The sequence below is a fragment of the Oenanthe melanoleuca genome, chromosome 9, assembly GCF_029582105.1.
Source record: "Oenanthe melanoleuca isolate GR-GAL-2019-014 chromosome 9, OMel1.0, whole genome shotgun sequence".
Classification (NCBI taxonomy): Eukaryota; Metazoa; Chordata; class Aves; order Passeriformes; family Muscicapidae; genus Oenanthe; species Oenanthe melanoleuca.
The window spans coordinates 15,580,681-15,603,355 of NC_079343.1; the positions used below are offsets into that span (position 1 = coordinate 15,580,681).

At 44.9% G+C, this 22,675-nt stretch overlaps 1 protein-coding gene across 2 annotated transcripts in view; it reads right to left on the reverse strand.

Annotated features, from left to right (window-relative positions):
* Positions 1–7,370: 7,370 nt before the first annotated feature.
* The window catches only part of GOLIM4 (golgi integral membrane protein 4), a 28,238-nt gene continuing 12,933 nt past the window's right edge, over positions 7,371–22,675 (reverse strand). Inside the window, exons 3-16 of one of the 2 annotated variants that reach the window (XM_056499303.1) lie at positions 22,482–22,531; positions 21,715–21,768; positions 21,099–21,249; positions 20,010–20,092; positions 19,282–19,365; positions 16,066–16,233; positions 14,950–15,249; positions 13,567–13,793; positions 13,061–13,140; positions 12,362–12,474; positions 11,117–11,284; positions 10,631–10,699; positions 9,136–9,216; positions 7,371–8,830 (exon numbers count right to left, since the gene is read on the reverse strand). In XM_056499303.1, the coding sequence (XP_056355278.1) occupies positions 8,669–8,830; positions 9,136–9,216; positions 10,631–10,699; positions 11,117–11,284; positions 12,362–12,474; positions 13,061–13,140; positions 13,567–13,793; positions 14,950–15,249; positions 16,066–16,233; positions 19,282–19,365; positions 20,010–20,092; positions 21,099–21,249; positions 21,715–21,768; positions 22,482–22,531 (1,790 nt within the window). In that variant the 3' untranslated portion in view covers positions 7,371–8,668. The remainder of the gene's footprint in view (positions 8,831–9,135; positions 9,217–10,630; positions 10,700–11,116; positions 11,285–12,361; positions 12,475–13,060; positions 13,141–13,566; positions 13,794–14,949; positions 15,250–16,065; positions 16,234–19,281; positions 19,366–20,009; positions 20,093–21,098; positions 21,250–21,714; positions 21,769–22,481; positions 22,532–22,675) is intronic. The other variant, XM_056499304.1, reaches the window with a different exon arrangement.

Consider the following 22,675-nt stretch of genomic DNA (forward strand, 5'->3'; position numbering starts at 1 on the left):
AGAGAGGAGGAATCACCCCCAGATATTCTCAGATATTCTCAGTGATTCTCAGTGATTCCTGTCCTTTCCTGGGACCAGGCTCATTCTGAACCACAGCAACTCCCTCAGCACCAATTTTAGCTACTCCCTGCTCTCCTCTCTCCATTTCACTGCATAATCCTGTTTGAACAAACCCCATCACTGGAAGATATTCACAGAATTAGGGGCTCATCTATTTGAGAGATGCCTGCCTGAGCCCTGGGAACTGTCACAGCCATTAATATTGTCCCAGGTGGAATAATCTGACCTGAACTACCCAACAATGAGAACTGCAGAGAGCAGAGCAGCCACAGAACCCTGGCCAGTGAGCTGAAGTGCAGCTGCCAGAAGTTCAAATGAATTAGGAAAAAAAAAAGTGTGTTTTATTCAGTGGAATGAACCACAGCCAAAAGAAACAGATTCCACAGGGAAATGCTGAACTTTTTGACAATAATAACCAGCTGTAATTTGCCTCTCTTTCTTCCTTGAGCCATTCTGGGTCTCTTGGTTGTTGAGTTTTTGCTGGAGGTTGTGCCCAGCATGGCTGGAAGAGCCCACCTGAGGGAGCTGGCCCTGGGTCTTGGCTTTAAAGTGCCTTTTTTAGCTCTTTGTGCTGATTTTTTGGGTTGTGCAGATCACTCTCCAGTGCCTCATAGAATTCTATTTCATAGGATTTCTAAAAAGACAACATCCCCTCATTATGGAGCTCCTTAAAATTGCCTGGATGTTCATGTTAAGATCTTTTTTGGAGTCACAATGTGCTGGTTCTGTGCAGAGGGACTCCCAAAACCCTCTGTGGGGCTGAGCCCACTCAGGGCACCCCACACATCCCTCCCAGGCTCTTTCTGCTGGGCTCTGCTCAACCATTTCCCCCTAAAAATTAGGAAACTCAAAGTTTCCCACCTATATTTTCACTTTCAGATGAAGCCCAATGGATATTTTCACTCACTCAACAGGTATTTATTCACCCAGCATTTTCCCCAGATGGAATAATGTCCAGCACAGCTTTTTTCACCCCTCAGCTGAATTTCAGCCCTTCATTCCAGGCTGTTATATACAGAGGAAAATTGCTCTCATAATCAGTTTTTGAGGGCTTTTGTTGCTAATTTTTTGTTAGATGATGGAGAGTCTGTGCTGCTTTAACATGACACAGTGTCTCAGCTCCAAATCCTTTCACAACCAAGCAAATATATTTTACTTCTTTGAGAGATAACAGAAATTCTGCTTAAAACACAAAGCAGAGCCAAACAACAGCAAAGAGATAGGCTGCAGAGAGGATAATAAGGACTAAAACCTGTTGGGTTTAACATTTTTAAACCTTCCCCCTTCCAGATAAACTTTGCAATGACTAGTTTAGCCCCTGAAGGAACAAGTCTATTAGCTCTTTGATAGATAATTTAATTCCTGATAATTAACTGTGCTGGGTGGGTTGGGAAAACAGATTCAAAAGCCTTTTGGAGGATAATAAGAAATCATCAGGGGAAGTAAAACACTATGGAAAAGGAAAATAGTGGAAAGATGAGGCTGGAAGTGCCTCCTTGATGTGGGATATTGGCAGCTTGAAGGGAGATCTGGAGGCAAGTGCAGTGTCTGGGGAGGGGATAAGGTGAAGAACTTGAGGGAAAATAAAGTTTTTTAGCTGGTTTGTCCTCTCAGTGTTTTGGCAGTTCCTGCTTTTCACTGTTAGATAAAAAGGTGATGAATTAGGGGGCAGTGGTTAAATCTGAGGAGGTTTTTTCCATGACCTCTGGGATTTATGTCACTTATTTGATTTTTATCTGCTGCTCCCACAGACCTTGATCTCCAGGTGAGGCCACAAGGTGCTGGTTTGTGCAGATCCCCTGCTGGCTTCTGTCTTTGACTCTGGAGCTGGGCTGGGCTCCCCAGTGCCCATCACAGCCAGTTCTGGGTGTGGAAATCCAGAAGGAGAGAACTCACTGGCACTTGCTGTGCTTGGGCAATCCAGGCTGGGAAAGCAGAGCTGCTCCATCCTGGATTTTAGCCTCAGCCATCCACTCAGCAGGCACAGCACACCCCCACCTCACCAAAATCCTCCAAAATCTGTGTCTGCTCCTCCCCTGATGAGATTTTATCCCCACAGCTGCTGCCTGTGAGCAATTTCCCTGCCATGGACCCACCTGCTCTGGTTAGCCCTGGAGCAGGACAAAATGTGAACATGGGAACTCCTCTCCTGTTTCCTCCTGCAGCTTTGCCACAGGTTTTTGTGTCACTTTTCAGGCAGGAATATTTTTTTTTCTTTGTCCCTCCTTAAGATGCTGCCATAACATTATTAGGGAATAACTTCTGCCTGGAGCAGAAGGAGCTTGGAGAGCAGAACACACAGAAACAAACCCAACAATCTAAAGGAGCTCTGGCACAGCTCAGTCACTCCAGCAGGGCTCAGATTTCAGGGGGATGAGCCTGGAGAGGATTTCTGCCACCTGAGTGAAACCTGCTGGGGATGTCCCACAGGAGCAGGTCCAGGGGATGGAGGCAGCTCCCAAACCCAGCTCCTTGCAGAGGCACAGCTGTCAGGGCTGGCAGGTTGTTGGAGATTCATGTTCACTTATGAGCCATGAAATAAAGCTCATCTCCCCTGCAATTTACTGCTATGCAGTGCCATTGATTTTTATGGGAGCTGCCTGGTGTTTCATAGCAGAGTGTAATTCTGCTCCTTCTTTTTCTTGGACATTTCCAATTTGCCCATCGTTCACTTAATGGCTCAGCCAAGGGCCCACTGAGCTTTTTATAGTATTTGAATGGGAGACATTAGCATAGCATGGATGCTTTAATACACCTCTATATGAATCTTTAATACATTCTTATTGATCAAGTCCTTCTATGATAACAGAGGACTGTTCTCCCCCTTTACACAGGCAGAAAACTCAGGCACAGAAGGGAAAATTATTGCAAATGTCACTTGCAGGATTTAGCAACAGAGGACTCAAACCCACTTGTTCTAAATTGGAGAATCACAGAATGGTTTGGGTTGGAAGGGAGCTTTAAAATCATCCAGTTCCAACATATTCCACTATCCCAGGTTGTTCCAAACCCTGTCCAGCCTGGCCTTGGGCTCTGCCAGGGATCCTCCCCACCCTCACAGGGAAACTGGAATTGGAAATTCCTTCCCAAAATCCCCTCTAACCCTGCCCTCTGTCACCTTAAAGCCATTCCCATGGTCCTGTCACCCCAGCCCCTCCTAAACAGTCCCTGTCCGTCTTTCTTGAGGCTCCCCTCAGGTCCTGGAAGGTCACAGCTGGCCCATGCAAACTCTTTTCCAGGTTGAACATCCCAGTTCTCCCAGTTTCCACACATCAGCCATGCTCCATCCCTCTGAGCTGGCTCCTGCATCCTTTCAGAAGGTTTTTGTTGCTGTCTCTGCCTCTCTGTTTCTGGTTTTGCACAGCTCTGTCTGGGCTGGTGAGGTTTAACCCTGCTCTGCCCTGAGCCTTGATTTACAATTAAATTAGAATTGTTGCAAAGAACTAAAACAGGTCCTAGGGTTTAAAAGGCCCTAAAGGAAATAATTAATTTATGAGGGTAAATTGTTGGTAAGACGATGTGAGCGTGTGGAAACAGCTCTTGGGGTCATTAAAAAACAAGAACAGATTTATTGACTGATCAGATGTCAATAATCTTCCCTTACAAGCGTGGACATTGTATCCTGTGAGGGAGCTGGAGCAGGCAGGGGAGGATCTGCCATTGCTAATACAATATTAAACAGAATTCCTCTCTACTTAATCCTCTTATTAGGTATTGCATTTCCTGGGCTGGCAGGGCTGGGGAGGCTGAGGCAGGAGGGAGCTGCCCCTCCTGGGCACATTCAGATGGTTTGGGCACAAAGGGAGGATCCAGCAATCCCTTTGTGTTGGTGATGAGCAGGAGGGGACACCCAAATGGAGCCAGAGCTCCTAAGGAATGGGGACAATTCTCTGGAGGTTTGAATTCCCCACCCAGACAGGGTGTCCTGCCCTGCAGAGGAGGGATGTGCTTCACACTGGTCACACAAAATGAGAATTTCCCTCCCTCTCACAAGGGACCAAACAAACCAAGCTCTTCCTGCCATTCCCAAACCCTCAATTCCTTGTTTTTTTTCTCTCTGAGATGAAATCTGTGGGGTTTGGAGGTTCCAAACCCACTGCCCACACCTGAGGGATCAGTCAGGGAGGGGAATTCTGACCTGGGGGCAGCTCCTCTGGGCCTGAGCACAACAATCCCAACAAAACACCATCAGAAGGGAAAATGCAGCTTTGTGGAGGCAAGGAAAAAACTGGAAATGGCTCTGTACTTTTACCCAAGCTGGATGCTGCTTTCTCCAAGAGGCACCTTTAGCAAAATCCAGCTGCTGGGAACAGGAAGATTTGATTTGGGACAAGCAAATTACAGATCAGGTTATTCACCAACAGAATTGGCAGCTGTGGGATTGCCCTGTAAGGGGAAAAAATGTTGATTTTTATTTAATATTTTGCCCTCTGCTGCTTAAAATACCAGCAACCCAAGGCAGAGCTCAATCTGTGATGCTGTACCTGGAATGGAAAACACCACATCTGCTGCACACCAAAGAGATTTAAGGCACCTTTCAAAAAGCCAGGGCTCTTTGAAATATTCATGAATCTTTAGCAGTTTGCTAAGATACAGAGGAATGTCAAATAATCCCCTCTCCTTTTTCCACACTGAAACATTCAACAGCTCGAGCTGTGAAACCTTTGCTACCCAGCATGATGGAAATGCCCTTTTCTCCTCTCCTGCCCACACTGAGTGCAATTCCTGGCAGCGTGGAACCAGCATGCAGAATAACCTGGAGAGCTGCTGGTCACAGCACAGCCCAAATCCACCTGGGGAGTGAGGCAGGATAAGAGTTACAGCTCACTCTCCTCATCCCTGCACTGAGCCCCCTTGCTTTGCCACACAGCCCCCAAATAACCCACAGGAACTCAGGGTTTTGGGTTTGGAGATCTCCTGGTTGTGTTCCTGAGGCTCTACACAAAAACACCAGTGAGAAACTCCATTCTGAACAGATTCCCAATTTTGAAACTGCCAAAAAATATTCCAGTTTTCTAATTTTAAGCTTTTCTCAATGTCTCTTCAGGAACAACATGGATTGAGGCTTTGCAGATCTGTCACTGTGAATTATAACACTTCCACTTTCTTCAAATCACAGCATTATTTTCAACAAATTTATTTTAGAACTCATCAAAATATTGATTTTGAGGTTGGAGGCATCTCAACATTTTTCATCATTGCACCACATCTCTTAATTTTACAACAAAATCAATCCATTAGCACGTCCATCTGGCATGCCATGGACTGGGCAGGGGAACCATTTCCAATTTGCCTTTGTTTCCTAGAGCTTTTGGCAGCCCAAGGAGTGCAGTTGGCTCTTCTGTGCCACATAATAATGCTCATGTTCCTCGGGGAAACAGGTCAGTGGCATACAGATATTCATAAATGGTTGTTCTGGGTTGCAGGAGAGCCTGGAAACTCAGAACTGAGCTCATCTACAAGAGCCTTTTGCCCAAGGCTCAAGTAAACACAATTCTGCACAAATTGCTTCATGTAATAGATATTTCTGTATAGCTGTATATTCATGGATTTAGAATTCCAGGATGCTTTGGGCTGGAAGAGACCTTAAAGCTCCTCCAGTTCCACCCCCTTCCACTATCCCAGGGTGCTCGAGGTCTTATCCAACCTGGCCTTGGACACTGCCAGGGATGGGGAGCCCAAAACCTCCCTGGGGCACCTGTTCCTGTTTCTATTTTCTAATTCTTCACAGCAAAGAATTTCTTTTAATAATTTGGGCTTTTTATTCTCTTTAGTTGTGATGATAATGATGATGACTAATAGCTCTGCATTTGAACCAGCAAGAAGGGAACTCTGTTTAGGGGCTGCTGCTGTGCCAGAGGTACCAAAAGCAACTTTTTCCTTGCTCTGGATGCAGAGCTGTGGTTTCTCCTGCCTCACCCTGCAGATGCTGTGAACACCGAATTTCCCTGCTCAGGTCCTTTGGAGCTGGGAGTGCCCTGAGGCTCCTTCCCTTGGAAACCTGAGCTGAGGTGGGAACGAGGTGTCAGCCCCGAATTTGTGCTTGGGTGACAAATGGATTTACAGGCTGTGCTCCCAAGCACAGCACTCCCTGCTTGCTCCTCAGGGAGGTGAGCTCTGGAATGAACTCCACTGGGATGATGTTTTGCATTGTGAGATTTTTTAATGTGTTCATGAGCTCTTATCATCTTTTGACTGACCTTTCAGCCTGTGGTGGCAAATTTCCCTGTGATCCCAAGCTGGGGCTTTTCAAAGATGTCTCATGATCAAAAATTCATCACAACCATTAAATTGATTGCTGCAATGGCTCCTCAGTGAGCAAACACAGTGTTTCTGGTCGGAATTTTATGGTGGGTTTTGTGTTTTGAGGCTGAGGGCTCCTGCCTCACTGGGTGTTTCCCTGGTTGATCTCACCCAAACCACCAGGACTCTGTACATGGATTTTCCTTCCATCAGCAGTTTCCCTGTGCTCTCCCCCTGGCTGCTCTGTGCTGCCAAATCCCAAAGTGATGGAACATTTCCCTCTGAATTCTGACTTCCCCTCTGTCAGCCCCAAAGCAGAGCATCAGGCTGTGAGCTGGAAACTGAGCACTCCCCTCTGCTGCTCATCCTCTGCTCCAAGGCTGGGGCTGTGGCTTAGGTCACTCATTAAATTCTTGATTTAGCCAAGCATTTGGCATTCCCTGAATTCCAGGGATCCCTTGGCAATAAGGACCAGCTCAGCTCCCCTATGGTACCCCTGGGTCAGGCATTCTGACCCAGAGGTGGGAATATCACTAACAAAAATATTCCACTCCCTGAAAATGCTGCCAGGGCTCCATCCCCTCCCCTGCTTGTCCCTGCTTCCTGCATTAAAATGAAATCCAAACACCTCATTAGGAAAACTGACACAAACCCTCATGCTTGTGAAAGATCAGTAACTACATTTCAGTTTATTGACTGCAGTCAAGTTTTATTATGCCTCAAATAATTAAATACTGCAACCATGACATTAAAAATACAGGCCAATTTACCAAAATAATTGTATTCTGAAGATTATGTACATATTATACATTTTACAGTCTCATGTAAACTTTTTTTTTTATACATAAGGTAAATCTGATTTATGGTAACTAGAAAACCCAAAATACTCACTGACAAAAATCTTCCTATGAAACATAAGCACTGGATCTGGGACAATTAGGAAAATTGCAATGAATGGAAACCAACTACAAAACATAATATAATCAAGTTAGTAGAAAAATGAATTAAATTACATTCATATAAAAATTAAACTAAAAACATTGCTATGCATCATTATTAAAAAAAAAAAAAAAAAAGAAAGGGAAAAAACCCCCACTCCCTCTCCCTTTATATATTAACACAGCCTTTGATGGGGAGCTCCCCTGTGCCTCATTTCCAGCAATGGGGCATAGCCTGGGAAATCCAGATTCCCACTCTCCTTTAACATATATTAAATAACTAGTGTCTGTACCAATACAAATATTGTATAATTCATGCACTGGGATTATATTCAGGGTAGCCCACACCAAGGCACAATTTTTGTGTCATTTCCCTCCCCCCCCCTCAGGTTTCAGCATGCAGTGCTGGAGATGTTTGCTGGGCTCAACAACTTCTGTGGGCTTGGCTCAAGCCTGAGTCTCACCCTGGGGCTCACAGAAATCCTTCCAGCAGATTTTTGTAAATAAATAAGGAAAAGAAGGTAAAGGCCTTAAGTTCAACATCTTGCACCAACAGTGTCAGCTCAGCTACCACACCCTCCAGAAATCATGGCACTGAGGCAACATCACTCTGCTTCTGGTCAAATATTTTATACATCAACTAGGACAAGGAAATTGCTGCTGCTGCTGTAAATCTTCATCCCTGTGACAGCTGTAGTGTTTTGATTTGGCATAATGGAGCTCCAAGCCTAAATTGGTTTTTAGCTCCCAGCTCCTCTCAGCACAGCCCCATTTGCATGAGCAGCCAGGTACTGAATGTAATTGAAGTACCTGGGAATGCTCATTAAAAGAAATGCATAATTGAACCGTATCTAAACAGCTGCCAAAATTAACAGCTGGTAACTTGGCTGCATGCTGAAGGCTTGGAAAATTTGCATATTTTATAACTGCTCTGCACCTAGAAAAGGCCTGGTCCTGCAAAGGGCTTGGCCCATGCCTGACTCTGAGGTTACATGGAATTAGCAGCCCTTGGTCAGAATAAATCCATGGAAGACAACGAGCTGGAGTGACTGAAGTCACCTGGATTTAGGCACTAGGAATGCTCCTTCAGTGCTGAGTGCACCTGACATGGCACAAACATTCTGTCAGGCCTGGACAAGGTGAAAGTGTATCCAAAATGGCCTCTATAAACCGTGCCCAAAGTTAGAAAATATTCAGCCTAGAGGATGTCTGGTTATGTACAGCATGGATAGAAAAGAAATCCTAAACTAGAGTATCAAAATATTGTATTCATATAAACACAGGACAGCACCTAATAGAAAAGTAAAAAGTGGAAAACACAAGCCTTTTTTTTTTTTTTCTGGAAATTAAATACCCTAAAAAAAGTTGTTTACAAAAAAAACACAACAGGAATTTGTGTAAAGGAAAAAGAAAAATGAAGGGAGGAACTACATCTCCCCTCGTCTGCGAGTTTTTGCTGCAGCAGCTCTGCCTTCCTCCTCCTCCTCCTCCTCTTCCTCCTCATAATTTTCTTCATGAATTTCTTTCTGGTTGTTGTCTTCTTGCATTTCTTGCTCTTGGTCTGTCCCTCTGTTATTCTTTTCATCTGCCTAATTGGGGAAAACAAAACAAACTTACAACACATTCAGTGCCAGTTTCCTTACAGCTTATTTTAGGGCAATGAAATGATTTTCAGCTGGAGTTGTGGGCAGAAACAGAAAAAAAAAAGATTTTTCCAAAGTCTCCAGGGAGCAAGAATTGACACAGAGATGGAAGGATGAGTTGGGACAGTATGAAATGTTAAGCTCTGTGATCCCAAGCAAGCTAGAACAGTTATCATGTCACACCCCTGTGCCATGAGCAGCTGGGACCAGGTTTGATGCTGTCCCTGGCCCTGGGCCTGCACAGGACTCACATTTTCCTCATTTTCCCCATAGGGCTCCTCAGCATTGTGCTCCAGCTCTCGCTTCTTCTCTTCAGTCAGATCCTCCTGCACCTGCAAAGCACAAGAGATGTTCTGTATGGTTTAACTGCCTTTCAAAGAGTGGCCTGTGGTACAGCTGGGCACATTTTCACGGTGGTATTTTCACAGAATGAAGATTCTAAAGAAGGGAGAAGAGAGCAGGGAGAGGTTAAAGGAAGATAAAAAGAACCATAACCACCCAACAATCAGGAAACTCACTTCCTCTGAGAGCATCTGACTTTTAAAGACAATTCTCACAATCTCTTCCAATGCTCTCCTTGGAGAGAGCAAGTCATGCTGAATCTGTGTCCCTGATGTTCAGCATTTGGATCCCTCATTCCTTTCTGTTCTGTCAGCACTCTCCCTCCATTCCATGGCCCAATTACCACGTTAGGTGCAAATTTGAAAGAGGAATGTTTAGAAGTAAACTTGATTTCCTCTTGGGAAGTGCTGCTGTGCTTGTCTGCTCCAAACAGTGTCCTGTGAGCTGGGTCAGAGGCATCCATCACCCCAGGATCACTTTGGCAAAGAGCTGAACAGCCATGGATAATATCTGAGTGCACCTGCTAAAGAAACTGATGCTCACTGCAGCATCTCTTTTCTCTCTTAATTGCTCACTCAGTCCCTGCTCCCTCTTCCCTACTTCCAGGTCAGCACAGTGGGCACATCCTTTAGGAGATGTGTCTAAATTGCTTCCTGTAAGCCAAGAGCAGCTGCCAAAGGGCAGCCCTGCCCAATTCCCAGTGGCCTGCTTGGATGTGAGCAGCAGCACTTTGCACTGGTGAATGCTAAGTGCAGCCCAGCTAATCCAAAGTGCTCCCCATGAGGGAGTGACAGCAGCCAACTTCAGGGCTTTTTCTGAAAGGGATTTTGTGGGAAGCAGAAATAGGAATTAATCAGGTACTACTGAGGGGCTGTGGGGTGGCTCAGGGTGGTGCCTGCACAATGAGCATGATATGAAGGAAAAAGTCCCTTCCCTGCCTCTCTCCTCCAGCTCCATGTGCTGTCAGCTTCCTGGGCAGCTCCAGGAACTGCAGCTTGGATTGCTCAGGAGGAGCACAGATAAATCAAAGTCAGAGCTAAAGAGTAAGTAAGTGGCCAAGGAAGCAGTTTGCTCAGAACTGCAGTGTGTGATTAGAGATTAATGAGGTTTTCTGTGACCTTGAGGTTTCCAGGAAATTTTCCTTGTGTTGTGAAAGGCTTAATCTTTTCAATTATTGCACAATTAATGCTGTATGGCATGGAAGAGTAATGGATTGCAGCACAGGAGCATGAGTAACCCTGAGTGTATCCAGAAGGGGACAGCAGAGTCATGGCAAAGACTTCCCAGGTTTGCTAAAGTCAGACAAAGTGATCTGGGTTCATCCTGCAGTTCTAGAAGACACCAAGGTTGGTGTTAATGGAGTTATGCTCTGCTGCCTGAGCCCACACCTGCCTTGGCTCTTACCTCCTCTTCTCCCTCTTCCTGGTATTGTTCATCCACATTATCCTCCTGCTGGTCAGGATTTCCTGCCATCTGCACAAAGATCACATAAAAATTCAGTTCTGTGAGCTTGCCTAATAACCAGAGGGCTGAAGATTAAAGCTTCTTGTTCTGGAACTAAAGCTCTCTGTAAAGCTAAAGTAACAATAATGGCAGGAGAAGTTTTAGTGCATTCATTAGCAGTAGTGAGAGCCCAGCTCTGTGATTTAAAATTGCCCTCAATTAAAAAATGGCAGGATGAATATAAGAAAAATCACTTTACAGAATAAAGGAAGACTTTCCATACTAAGCAGGAAGACAATGGAATATAATATTCACCCCATTGAAGACCAATGCCATAAAAACTCAGGCTCTCTCTGCCTGGAGGAGTTTGCAGCTCCAACACAGCTGAAATGTGCAGCTTTAAGCTCCTGAAGGAGCCCTAGAGGTGCCTCTGTTGCCTTTACCCACCACCAAGTGCTCCTCCATTCCTGGATGTCCTTGTTTCTGACCCGTTTCCTTGTGCTTTTCATTTTCATCAGGCAGGTTTTCTTCTCTCTCTTGCTCAGCTTCCTCAAATTCATCTTCTCCCTGATTATTGGGGTCATCAGCAGGATTCACATCTTCCATGGCTGCCTTCTGTAATTTACAGGAGTGACTGTTAAACACTTTTAGCTCATGGCCCAGCTGCATTTCCCTTGAAATAGAGCAGCAGGGGCTGTCACAGCCAGCTCCATGCCCACTGGCACAGCTGGAATCTGCAGGATCAGGGCTCACTGAGCTACCTCAGCATGAGCAGGGACAGAGGTGCAGGTACCTGTCTGCACAAACCACAGGATCTGAGCACTTCTGTGCCAGAGGCTGCTGAACAACCTGTGTTTACTGACTAGCTGACAGTGCCTGATAAGGCCATGTGAACCAAGATAAGAGTTTAATGCTCACAGCTCCACACAGAGCTGATGGCATCATTCAGTATCAGCCTGTCCTGCTCTGTTGACCTTGGCTATGTCTACAAGAAAACAAAACACTTTTCACCATGCAGAAAAGGAGCATTTTCTGCTTATCATTCAATAAAAGCAGTTTTATATCGTTATAGACAACAAATTAAAGATCCATCTTTAATCCATCTCACTTTACATCTTAGTTTCCTGAATGGGAGGGGAGGAAGGAAGATGCATGACAGCAGCAAGTAAACTGAGTTTGGGGGAAGGCACAGGGTGATTCTCCTGCCCCAGATCTCTGTGCAGTCCATCCCAGGGCTCAGTTCAGTGCTGACCTGATCCTCTTTCAGGACCTCACACCTCTGCACTGACTCCAGCTGGTTACAGTGGTTCTTGAGCTGGCCTTTAATTAATGACAGCATGAAAAATATCAACCCCTCTCATTCTGACTGGGCACTGCTGGTATTTTTTGAAGCCAAATGTACCTGTTCAAGTCCCAGCTACAACCAAATCCTTTATTCCACCAAAAGCACAGATCAAAGGAATGTGGAAATAAACACCTTGCTTCCAACAAGGAAGCTTTTTCCTTTTACTTCTTCCCAAATGAGTAAGGACACCTTTAAATGGATTTTAAACTGTTGTTTTCAACTGTCAAGCCTGTCTTCCTAGCAGACCTCTGCTTCTCTCATTTCTGTAGGTGCAATTATGTCAGATGAGACCTGTGGGTTCTCACTTCAGTAACACTGCAACCCTCAGCATCTTAATTCATACTTACTGATTCATCAGCCTGCTGATTTTCTGCCTGATGTTCTGCTTCTTGCTGCTCATTTGCATTATTCTGATCATCATCTTCACCTTCATCCTGGTGCTGGTTGTCATGTTCATAAGCTGAAGAATTTTTGAGGTGATTATTGTTTTACAGCAGTTTTTAGTTATCTTTTTAAGAATCTCCTACAGACAAGGTTCCACATGTGCTTTTAGCAGTAGGCAGCCTTTACATAAACAGATAATGCTCACAGAATTGATTTACTCTAATAGGAAATAGAAATTAAAAGATCAGGCTGGGTTGGATGGGGAACTGAACAACCTGAGCTAGTGAAAGCTGTCTCTGTCCACAGCAGGGGTGTGGAAAGAGATGAGTGCCTTCCAACCCAAACAATTCCATGATTCTGTAATTTAAAGAGATCAAACAAACCCCTAGGCAGAGCTAGGAACATAACCAAGATCCACAGAGCCTGGTAATAACAGCTCAATCAAAAGGACACTTCTCCTTTCAGGAATGTGGATATGATCTTTAGTAATTCCTCTATTTCACTCAGCCAGTTCAGCCATGGTTATTTGAGCTTCTGGTTTTAAATTGCAAGTTTATGTTTCACTTGAATCCAATCTGGATATGAAATGAATATTAAAGTCTCCCATGGAAGGCAGTACACAGGGAGCCTGTGAGATGGCAGGGACAGAAATTCTCTCTTACCTCCTTCCTCTTCCTGAATACCTTGCTCTTCCTCCCCTTGCACAATGTCCTGGTCCATGTTATCATAATGAGCCTGTTGGCTGAGAACATTAAAAGCCAAGCATCATTTCAGGTTCAAAAGTGTGTTTTCTGCTTTAATAAACAAACCCCCCACCTGCAGCTCTGCCTCTCTCAGCAGCTGCCAGAGCAGGCCCCAGTTTCATGCTCTATTATCTGACATTTTCTCACATCACCTTTCCTGAAAAACACTTGATAGAACAGAGACACTCTTGTGCTGCTACACTGACTTTGTGTTGTGCATCTCTGCAGGAGGAGTCTGCAGTCCTGAAGGATGTGGGTCAGGCAAAGAGTAAAGTCAGGACTCTGAATTTCAGTGAACAAACCCTAGCTCTTCAAGGAATTGGCCAACAGGACCCCCTGGAAATCTGCCCTCAGGAACAAGGGAGCAGAACAAAACTGGCAACATAAAACCCACAGCAAGACAAACTCATGAGGGAGAGCTGAACCTGAGGTGGTTTTTGTAGAGTTTCTCCCCTTGCTCTGCCTGTCTCTGCAGCTGGAGCTCTCTCTCCTGGAGCTGCTGCTGCCTCAGGAGCTGCTCTCTCAGCCTCTGCTGGTGCAGGGATTCCTGCTGCTGCTGGAGCTTCTTGGCCTCCTCTGCTCTCTGGGCTCCAAGGTGCTGCTGCTCCAGCTGCTGCTCATAAGCTGCTTTCTGTCTCTTTGTTGGCGTCACCTGTCACAGAAATGTGTTAGTCACACATTAATCATCCTCTCAGTGATCAGAAACAAGCAAGGAGAAACCTGTCCAGAAGAGCTCCATGCAAGTACAGCTAAGTTATTTTTACGTTTTTGTGTCCCTGCTTGAAGTTAAAACATTTTTTGGAACACAGACTGGAAGTGTTGGAGTGTTTGTGGAGTACATAGGGAAGAAAGAGGAGATTGTGGGCTAAGGAAAGCCATGCTTTTCCTATAAATAAAAATGAAACCTCCCAACATATTACACAGTAAAAGCAGGTTTTGATGACTGATAAGACAGCTAAAGTTTCCATTTATTCAAGTGGTAATCTCAGGGGGAGTTGCTTTCAGCCTTCAGTGAGACACTGAACATCTTTTTATACTCAGCAATAACTTAGACTAACTCCAGTTTCACAGCTTAACCCATTGCTGCTGTTCTGACCCTCTGCACTCCTTCTGCAACAGCTCCTCATTACACCAGAGTGACACAATTCATCTGCCAGGACAGAAAGTGTTTACAAAGCCTAAAGTAAAATACATTTTCCAGTGCAGGTCCAATCTAGGATGCAAATCCAGGATTTTCTGGTTTTACTTAGAGCTGCACACTGATTTCCCCTGGCTATTTTAGTCCTGTTTAGTCATTCCCTGTCAAACAACAGTGAGCACTGAGCTGGCAGTGTGTTTGCAGAAGGCAGGTACCCCTGACAAGGAAACACTCTGCAATTTGCTGAGATGCATCAAGTTACCAAAGCAGAGCAGTTCTCCATCCCAGCCTCCCTCTCACCTGCTGAATTCTTCATCAGCTACCACAGGCCTCAGGTTTAAAGTGGGAGACAGGATTCAGTCTGTTGCTCTTTTTTTTTTTTTTTTTTTCCTATCTCTTGCTTTTTATCAGCAGAATTAATGTTCATTAAGATCTGGCCAGCAGTGCAGAACAAGTGTGCTCAAGTTGAGCCTGAATCCTACTGCATCCAAGTGCTTTGAATCCCTAATTTTCTATAAATATGACAGTAATTTTATATAAAAAACAGTGAGTGCTCTGAATCCCAAACTCCCTATAAAAACTTGATTTTGCCTAGAAATAGGTGACTGCAATACAAGGCCAGCAGTGATAAGAGCAGCCTCCATCCAAACAGCAGATTTAAGCTCCCTACCTCTGAGTGCAGGTGATCACCCAGCATGTTGGTTTCTTCTTCCTTTTGCTCCTGCTTTTTCCATTCATGCTCTTCTGGGACTTGGTCCTGCTCCTCCTCCAGGTGCTCAGGCTGCCCTGCCTGCTCCATTTCTTCCTCTTCAAGCTCCTTCTTGCGCTCTTCCTCCATCTGCTCTGCCCGCTGCTCCTCATCCTCTCCAGCTTCCTGCTGCTCCTGGATGTTCAGCTCCTTGGCATGGAAAGGCTCAGCCCTGCCCTGTTCCTGGCTATTTGTTTCCTCTCTCTCCCTTGGCTTCTCATTCTGCAAAACAGACACAGGATTATGTGTGTACAACACGTTTATGGGTTTCAGTTTCAAGAGAGCCAAGGACAGCCTTGGATCCTTTATGCCAGCCCAGAGCTGTTGTCAGGAGGCCCAAATGCCTGGTTTGGAATGAGCTCCTCCTGCCAAATGGGGTCATTACCTGGTTTGTGCTGTACAGCTACACAAGGTGTTGTACAGTTCCACCACTGAGTAAGTTAAGCCTCATTTTAGCTGAAGTGGAATAAAAACTCTTACAGTTCTACAAAGCCAGCTTTGTGTTTTAGAGACACAGTTTAGTGCTGGCTTTGGCAGAACTGGGTTCACAGCTGGACTCAAAGATCTTAAAGTTCTTTTCCAACCTAAATGATTCCATGATTTTTATTTCTTGTTGGTTCTGCTGGCCAAAAATTCTTGTAAAACAAAATCACAACTGGTTTTTCTTAACTTCTAGATTACATGTTTTCTGCTTGAACCTTGGTGTGCCAATTTTAAATTCACTGACCATCTGCCACTGGAACCTTATAAAACAAAAATTTCTTCACAGTTTCTAAAAGCCTTCTGTAACACTTCAGATAGCTAAAAAAATAGATTTTGAGCAACTTCTTAAAACAGCTGCCATAAATACACTTAAAACTGAAGTAGTCATGAGAAAAGATAATCATGAATAGATTTTCTTACTACTTAACAATTAAACCATTCCTCACAGCTTTTCTGCAGAACTGACAAAGGTGCACAGTGAAACACACACTCCTAGGAGACATTCAGCATGTTCTGCTGAATCAGAACCATTCCTGGGTGTCTGAAGCCCTTTACCTGCTGCTGCTGCTCAGCCCCAGCTCCGTGCTGCTCTGGGGGGTGGCTCTGGGGGGACGGGCCCCGCACCTCGGGCTGCTCGTTCCCTCCTTCCACCCTCTCTGCATCCTGGAAACTTGGCATTTTCTTCAGTGTGTCCTTCAGCTGTTTGTATTCCTCCACCTGAGTCTAAAGCCAACATGTAAATTACAGTGTGTCCAAATTAATTTCTTAATCAAATGTAGTCACCTTGGAGTGAAGTTGCTGGTGGGACACGTGGTAGAAAACTTGGTATTTCAGGGAGGGGAAGGGATGGGAACATTTAAAATAAAATTTTTTCCTCCAAACATTAGATGACACTGATCCATCAGGATCTTTTCAAAGAGCACATGCATACAAAGTGTATTAAAAACATCTCTGTGGGACAAAGAAGAGGAGTTGTTTTATTCATGCCAAGCAGAAGTGTCAGAAGGGGGTGATGCAGCTTTCCTGGCAGCAAGGGAAGTCGAGAGCACCACAACTTCTCCTTTGCTGGTAGAAAGAAGTGCAGCTCTTTCAGAAACAGAAGTTTTAAAGTACATCTACATGATGTGAAAATGCCAAGTCCTCAACATTTAGACAGGTGTTAGACAAGACAACAGCCAGCATATGGAATTGAGGCAAAGAAAGTCACAGTGGTGAAGAGCAAGGGGAAAAACAGAAGGGAAAGAAAGAAAAGAAGCGAAGGAAAATGTAAATTTCTAAAGGTTTCCTGAAATGCAACATTAAAATGTTGGAATTTGATTTGCTGATTAACTTTGGACAGGATCAAGAAGCTTTAAAGAAAATCCAGCAGGGTTGGTATCCCAATCCCTGGCTCTGCAGCAGCAAGATTTCCAATTCAAGTGGATTTTTTGAGGTGGGCAGGGTGGATAAAAGCTGACCAGCTGCATATACAACAGGTGCCACACCTGAGAGTTTCCTTGCTGCTCCAGGGGAGGTGAGGATGTGTTTAAGAACCTCCACAGCCTATGGACCCTAAACCAGAATGGCCTAAAGGGAAAGCAGAATGCACAGTGATTACTCCTGTCAGTCCAGGGGGATGCTTCTGCTCCCTGATTAACTGCTGGAGAGGAAAAAGGAGTATTTCAGAAGAAAAAGAAATATTTACTGAACATAAAACTAATACTCAGGTCTCTGATTTTTTTTTTGTCTCCACTTGGTGACCACACATAGAGGTGAACACAACTGGGAGCTGCTGGAGAGATCCAGAGGAGGCTGTGGAGAAGCTCCAAGGGCTGGAGCCCCTCTGCTCTGGAGCCAGGCTGGGACAGCTGGGGGTGCTCACCTGGAGAAGAGAAGGCTCCAGGGAGAGCTCAGAGCCCCTTGCAGTGCCCAAAGGGGCACCAGGAGAGCTGGAGAGGGACTGGGGACAAGGGATGGAGGGACAGGACAAGGGGGAGCAGCCTTAACCTGAAGGAGGGAAGGTTTAGATTTGATACTGAGAATAGATTTTCACTGTAAGGGTGGTGCCACAGGCTACCCAGAGATGTTGTGGACTCCTGTCCCAGGCTGGACAGGGCTGGGAGCAACCTGGGATAGTGGAGGGTGTCCCTTCCCATAGCAGGGAGAGGGACTGGATGGGCTTTAAGGTCCCTTCCAACCCAAACCATCCCATGATATTTAAACAGTGCCCAGATCAGAATTCAAGTACTCTGTTCTACTGCAGAGTCACTAAACTGAACATTCTGATTCAAGGCCACAGCTTAAAGGTGCTGATACTGGCAGAAAACAGGGTTTATTAAAATATATAATTAATCTGCCTGACTGGGGAAAAGCACAAAGACTAAAACACTTTAAAGATTCAGGTTAGTGCAGCATTGACTGCTGGTGTTCAATGTCTAGAACACACCTAGAAATAGAGGGATCATTTATAGAGCTAGGAAAGAACCCCTTGGGGACCTTCTGCAGCTGGTTTGCAGGGGAAACTACACGAAAGTGTGAAATACCCTCTGTTCTCAAGGCATGTGCAAGACCCTTCTCTGGAGGGTCCCCACAGGACAAATGTCACACCCTGCCTGCAGACAGAGAGGCTTTGTGTGACACAGGCTTGCTAATTAAAGAGCTGAATCAAAGCCAGCAGTGTGGGGAGCTTCCCTTTGGGTTTGGTGAACCTTAAATCAGCCCTTCCACGTGGCCATGTGGAATTTCAGATGTTATCAGCACATACCACACAGCAAAGGTGGCCAGTGGGAGAAGAGCTCAAAATTAGCTGCCAGTGTGGTTTAGTACTGCAGATATGATTCTTCAGATACTCAGTCTATGAGGGACCTCCCTGATCTTTCCCTGGTTTTTTAATATCTACACATATTGACAGGCACAACAAGCAGAACTGGGGAAAAAATAAAAGATTCAATGCTTTTCATGCTGCTAAAGATTTTGTGGACTGTGAAAATGCCTAAATGAAGAAAATTAGTCAGGAATAAAAATAACTTCACACTGCCTCATTGCCTTTCCCTCTGATCTTTCACCAAAAGTCTTCCTCTGCTCCAACATCACTCCCACCTTCAGATTCCCTGTGGTCCCCACAGCTTGCACTGGCACAGCTGACTGAGCCTGCAACAGTTTGTGCTTCATGGATAGTTCACTTGAAAATGACATTTAAGAAACTTAATACTGCTGGCTCTTCTAAGAACTAATTTGAGTTCCACCTGGAGTTTTCACACCTCCATGCACATCTCCATCTCTGTTCTGCTGCTGCTGCACTGATCTGTATTGCCCAGAGCAGCTGGGGCTGCCCAGGATCCCTGGAGGTGTCCAGGGCCAGGCTGGATGGGGCTTGGAGCAGCCTGGGACAGTGGAAGGGGCAGGGGGTGACACTGGATGAGCTTTTTCCAAACCACTCTGGAACTCCATGACAGCCTCACCACCTTTCTAGTCACACACAAGAAGAGATTTTCAGACCAGCATCCAGGTCTAGGAGACATGTGAGAGTGCAGGGTGCTGACAGCAGCTCCATCAGAGAGGACAGAGACAGGAAGGCACTGCAGCTCCCAGGGAAGCTCTTCTCCCAACACATGCACTGCTGGGCTGGCCCCAGCTGCTCTGAGCCTCCCAGGAGCAGCCCCTCTGTGCCATGCACTCTGGCACCCCCATGCCAAAGGCACATGCAGCCCCTGCAGCCAGCCAGGCCAGGAGAGAACTGGGAGACAGAGATTTGGGAAGCTGAGAGCTGGCAGGAGCTGCCTTCCTTCTGACCTGAGCAGCAGCTAGTGCACTCTTGTGGTCTTCCAATGTCACCACAAGCTCGTTGTGCTGGGACAGCAAGTTCTTATGCTGTTGCTACACAAAAAGAAGAACACCACACGTTGCACATCAAGCTCATTCTAAAGATCAGTTAGGGAGACAAGGGGGGTTTGAACTAGGAAGATAATTCAATTTATTTTGAAAAGGAAATCCTTAGCTGGAATGACAGCACTTATTTATTTCATATGGAATGCATATTAAAAAGGCAGAGGAAGCAAGCACACCAGGGAAGGCAATTTGGAGGCCAGGATTTGTGTAACTAAAATAAAATAAAATTAAAAGTAGGGGCAGATGCTGATGAACATTAAAAAAAAAAAAAAATAGAGCTGGGAAACATTAGGCATTGAGTTTTGCCAAAACCCAATTTTTAACTTGTAAAATCAAATTCTGATTTCTATACTAAATACTTTTTTTTGTTTGGTTGGTTTGGATTTTTTTTCTTTGTTTTACTTTTTTTTTCTTTTTTTTTTTTGGTTTGTTTGGTTTTTTTTGTTTGTTTGTTTTTATGGGTATATACCTGAAGTGCAGATGGCCAAAGACAAATTCAGTTCAGTCTATTCCTCTCCTTTTTCCCACATAACAGAAACTACAAGTCTACAGCACAGCCTGCTTTGGGCTTTGGAAAACTTGGGAAAATTTTTTCTAATGATCTTGTAAGTTCTCCTGAGGGCAAAGCCTACCTTGACATCCTGCAGCTGGGTGTGAATGTCTTGGTGAGCTTTTCTCAGCTGCCTGTTCTCCTCCCGTAAGTTATACAGGGATTCTGAGAAGAAATACAGAGTTTAAACCTGGCTGGATTTATAACACCAGCCTAAGCACCAAAATTAAAATTATAACAGAATCCACACAAAATCCCACAGGAGTGCTGCAGTAAAAATTAGGTAGAATAACTGTAAGGTTTGTTTTTCTTACCTCTCTACCCATCCCTATTAAAAGCTTTCCATTTTCAACAGAAAATCGTAACATTTGGTGAAATCTATCAGTGCACCCAACCTGCACCTGGAATTCTGCATCACTGCTCCTGCTGGGTGCTGCAGATGGCAAAATTCCCTATGGAAATCTGAATCCTGGAAAGGCAGAGAGGAAGGCACCCTCCTCTCTTTCCCCACATTACATCTGGTGAATGAGAATTTTCTGTCACAGGACACAGCTATTGCTTTGGAAGGGACACCCAGATGGCTCCAAAAGCTTCAGGGATCAGGGACAGAGGTTCCATTCCCACTTTTTTCATGATGTTGATGAGGAGACAACAAACAACCTCTGCCTGCAGGGCAGACAAAGCTGCAAACAGCTCCAGAACCAACCCCTGAATTAGGGACAGGGGGCAGAAAAGGCTCTGATGGACACAGCCCCATCCTTGTAAATAAAGTCACTTCAGGAAGAGGCACAATTACATCCCTGCTAGCACTAGCAAATATTCTTAGATTGCCTTTCAGTTACCAAAAAGAAGAGACAAACCTTTTTTTTTGCCAGGTTTATACCAGTCTTAGAATTAAAACTTAAAGACTGACTCAACAACCTCTGACACTCAACAGGCTTTTAAGTGGATTTTTTGCTATTTCTGTAACCCAGACAGAAACACAGAGTACATATGAACAGATTTCAGAGAGAGGCCTCAGAAAATCATCAATAAATGGAACTTGTCAGGAGACAGAAGATGCATGAATGACCTGTGAGTGAGAACAAAGACAATGTCTCTCTCACACCATACAAAACACAATGCCAAACACCCCATTTCATGTGGGCAGCCAGACACAGGTTAAATTTACCCTTCAGCTTGGAGATCTCCTGCTCCTTTTCCTGCTGCAGCTGTAGGTATCTCTCCTTGTGATCACTGAATGTCCTGCTGAACTCCTCTCCCTGTTTTCGGTGATCCTCCTCAAGGTCAGCGTGCTGCTTCTTCAGTTCTTCGTGTTGACTCTGCAAATACCAAGTTGGGACACTGGAGCAGCTCTGTATCTGCAGATCTGGCTAATATTGTCTTTGGCAATTTGTTTGATGAATAGGAAGCATTCATAACAGGAAGGTTATTATTCAAAGCATGCACATTGCAGCTCCTTCCAAGCACAAAATGATCTCTGTGATGAGCAGGCTCCTGTTCCAGGGCTGTGTCACCTCACCCCAGAGCTGCACTGTCCCCCTGGGAGCTGCTGAATGTGTCTCAGAAAATCCCTACGTGCTGAACTCCATGAGGGCTGATAAGTCAGCATTCCCTACAAGTAATTGCATCTGATAAGATTAAATTACCCACTGGAAAGCCTGACCAGGAAAAACAGCAGGAAACCATCTTTTAGAAGTCAGAGGAAGGCACTGTCCACAGCCTGACACCCTGCAGTGATGCCCATGTCTCCCCAGCTCCCCAGGTCTGCTGTCCCAGTCACCCACCTTCAGCATCTGGTGCTGCACGCTCAGAGCACTGTATCTGCTGTTGGAGTCTTGCTGGAAAACAAAAGCACTGCTGTGAAACCCCTGCCACTGCCCTGAGCTCTGCACAGCCAAGGGCTGCAGCTCCCCAGGACACAAACCCAGCTCTGCCCTGGCTTTGAGCAGAGCAAGCTCCCACACTGCACCTACTGCAGCAACAACTGATTTTAACTCCTGCTCCTCAGCTCCCAAACTGCTCCCCAGTTTCAACATGAAATAGCCATAAAATCCTAATTTACTTGCTTTATAAAGAGTTGTCTACAGGTCTCTGGGTCCTCTGCCAGGTAGAGCTTTCCTTCTGGCACTTGGTATATAAAACAAAGTTTCTTGATGTTTTTATGCTTTCCAGTTCAAAGCCCATGTGTTAGAAAGCTGTCACTGTTCTTTTCCCTGGGGGCTAAGCTACAAAAAGATTTCTAACACCTTCTTATTCCCCTTTCCCCTTAAATAAAACAGCATTACATTTTAACTACCACAATATAAACAGGGGATTATTTTCTAAATTAATTTTTCTGGAGAGGTATTAGCATCTCCCACTATAGCTCAAATAATTAGGAATTGGAGAGCACTTATGAATGCAGAGTAGAACTGGGATAAGTGAGAGCTCTTTCAATTAGTATTTTGCAAGATCTCTTCCTTTGAACAGTCATAATTGCAAAGTATTTCCTTTTCCTTGCAACTCAAATAGCATCAGCTATTAAAAACTTGTACTAGGAATGATGACTTACCCTTCCTTTATTTAGTGTTTCCTGTGCTTCTAGTTTATAAACAAGAAAATCTGCAACATAAAAGGGAAAGTACTGATGAAAAAAAAACACCAGGAAGATGAGAATCTGTGCTTGAATAACTTGACTGTTGAGTACATAAATTCTCTTTAAGAGCTGAACATTCATGCAGAAACAGTTTTCAAAGGATCTTAAAA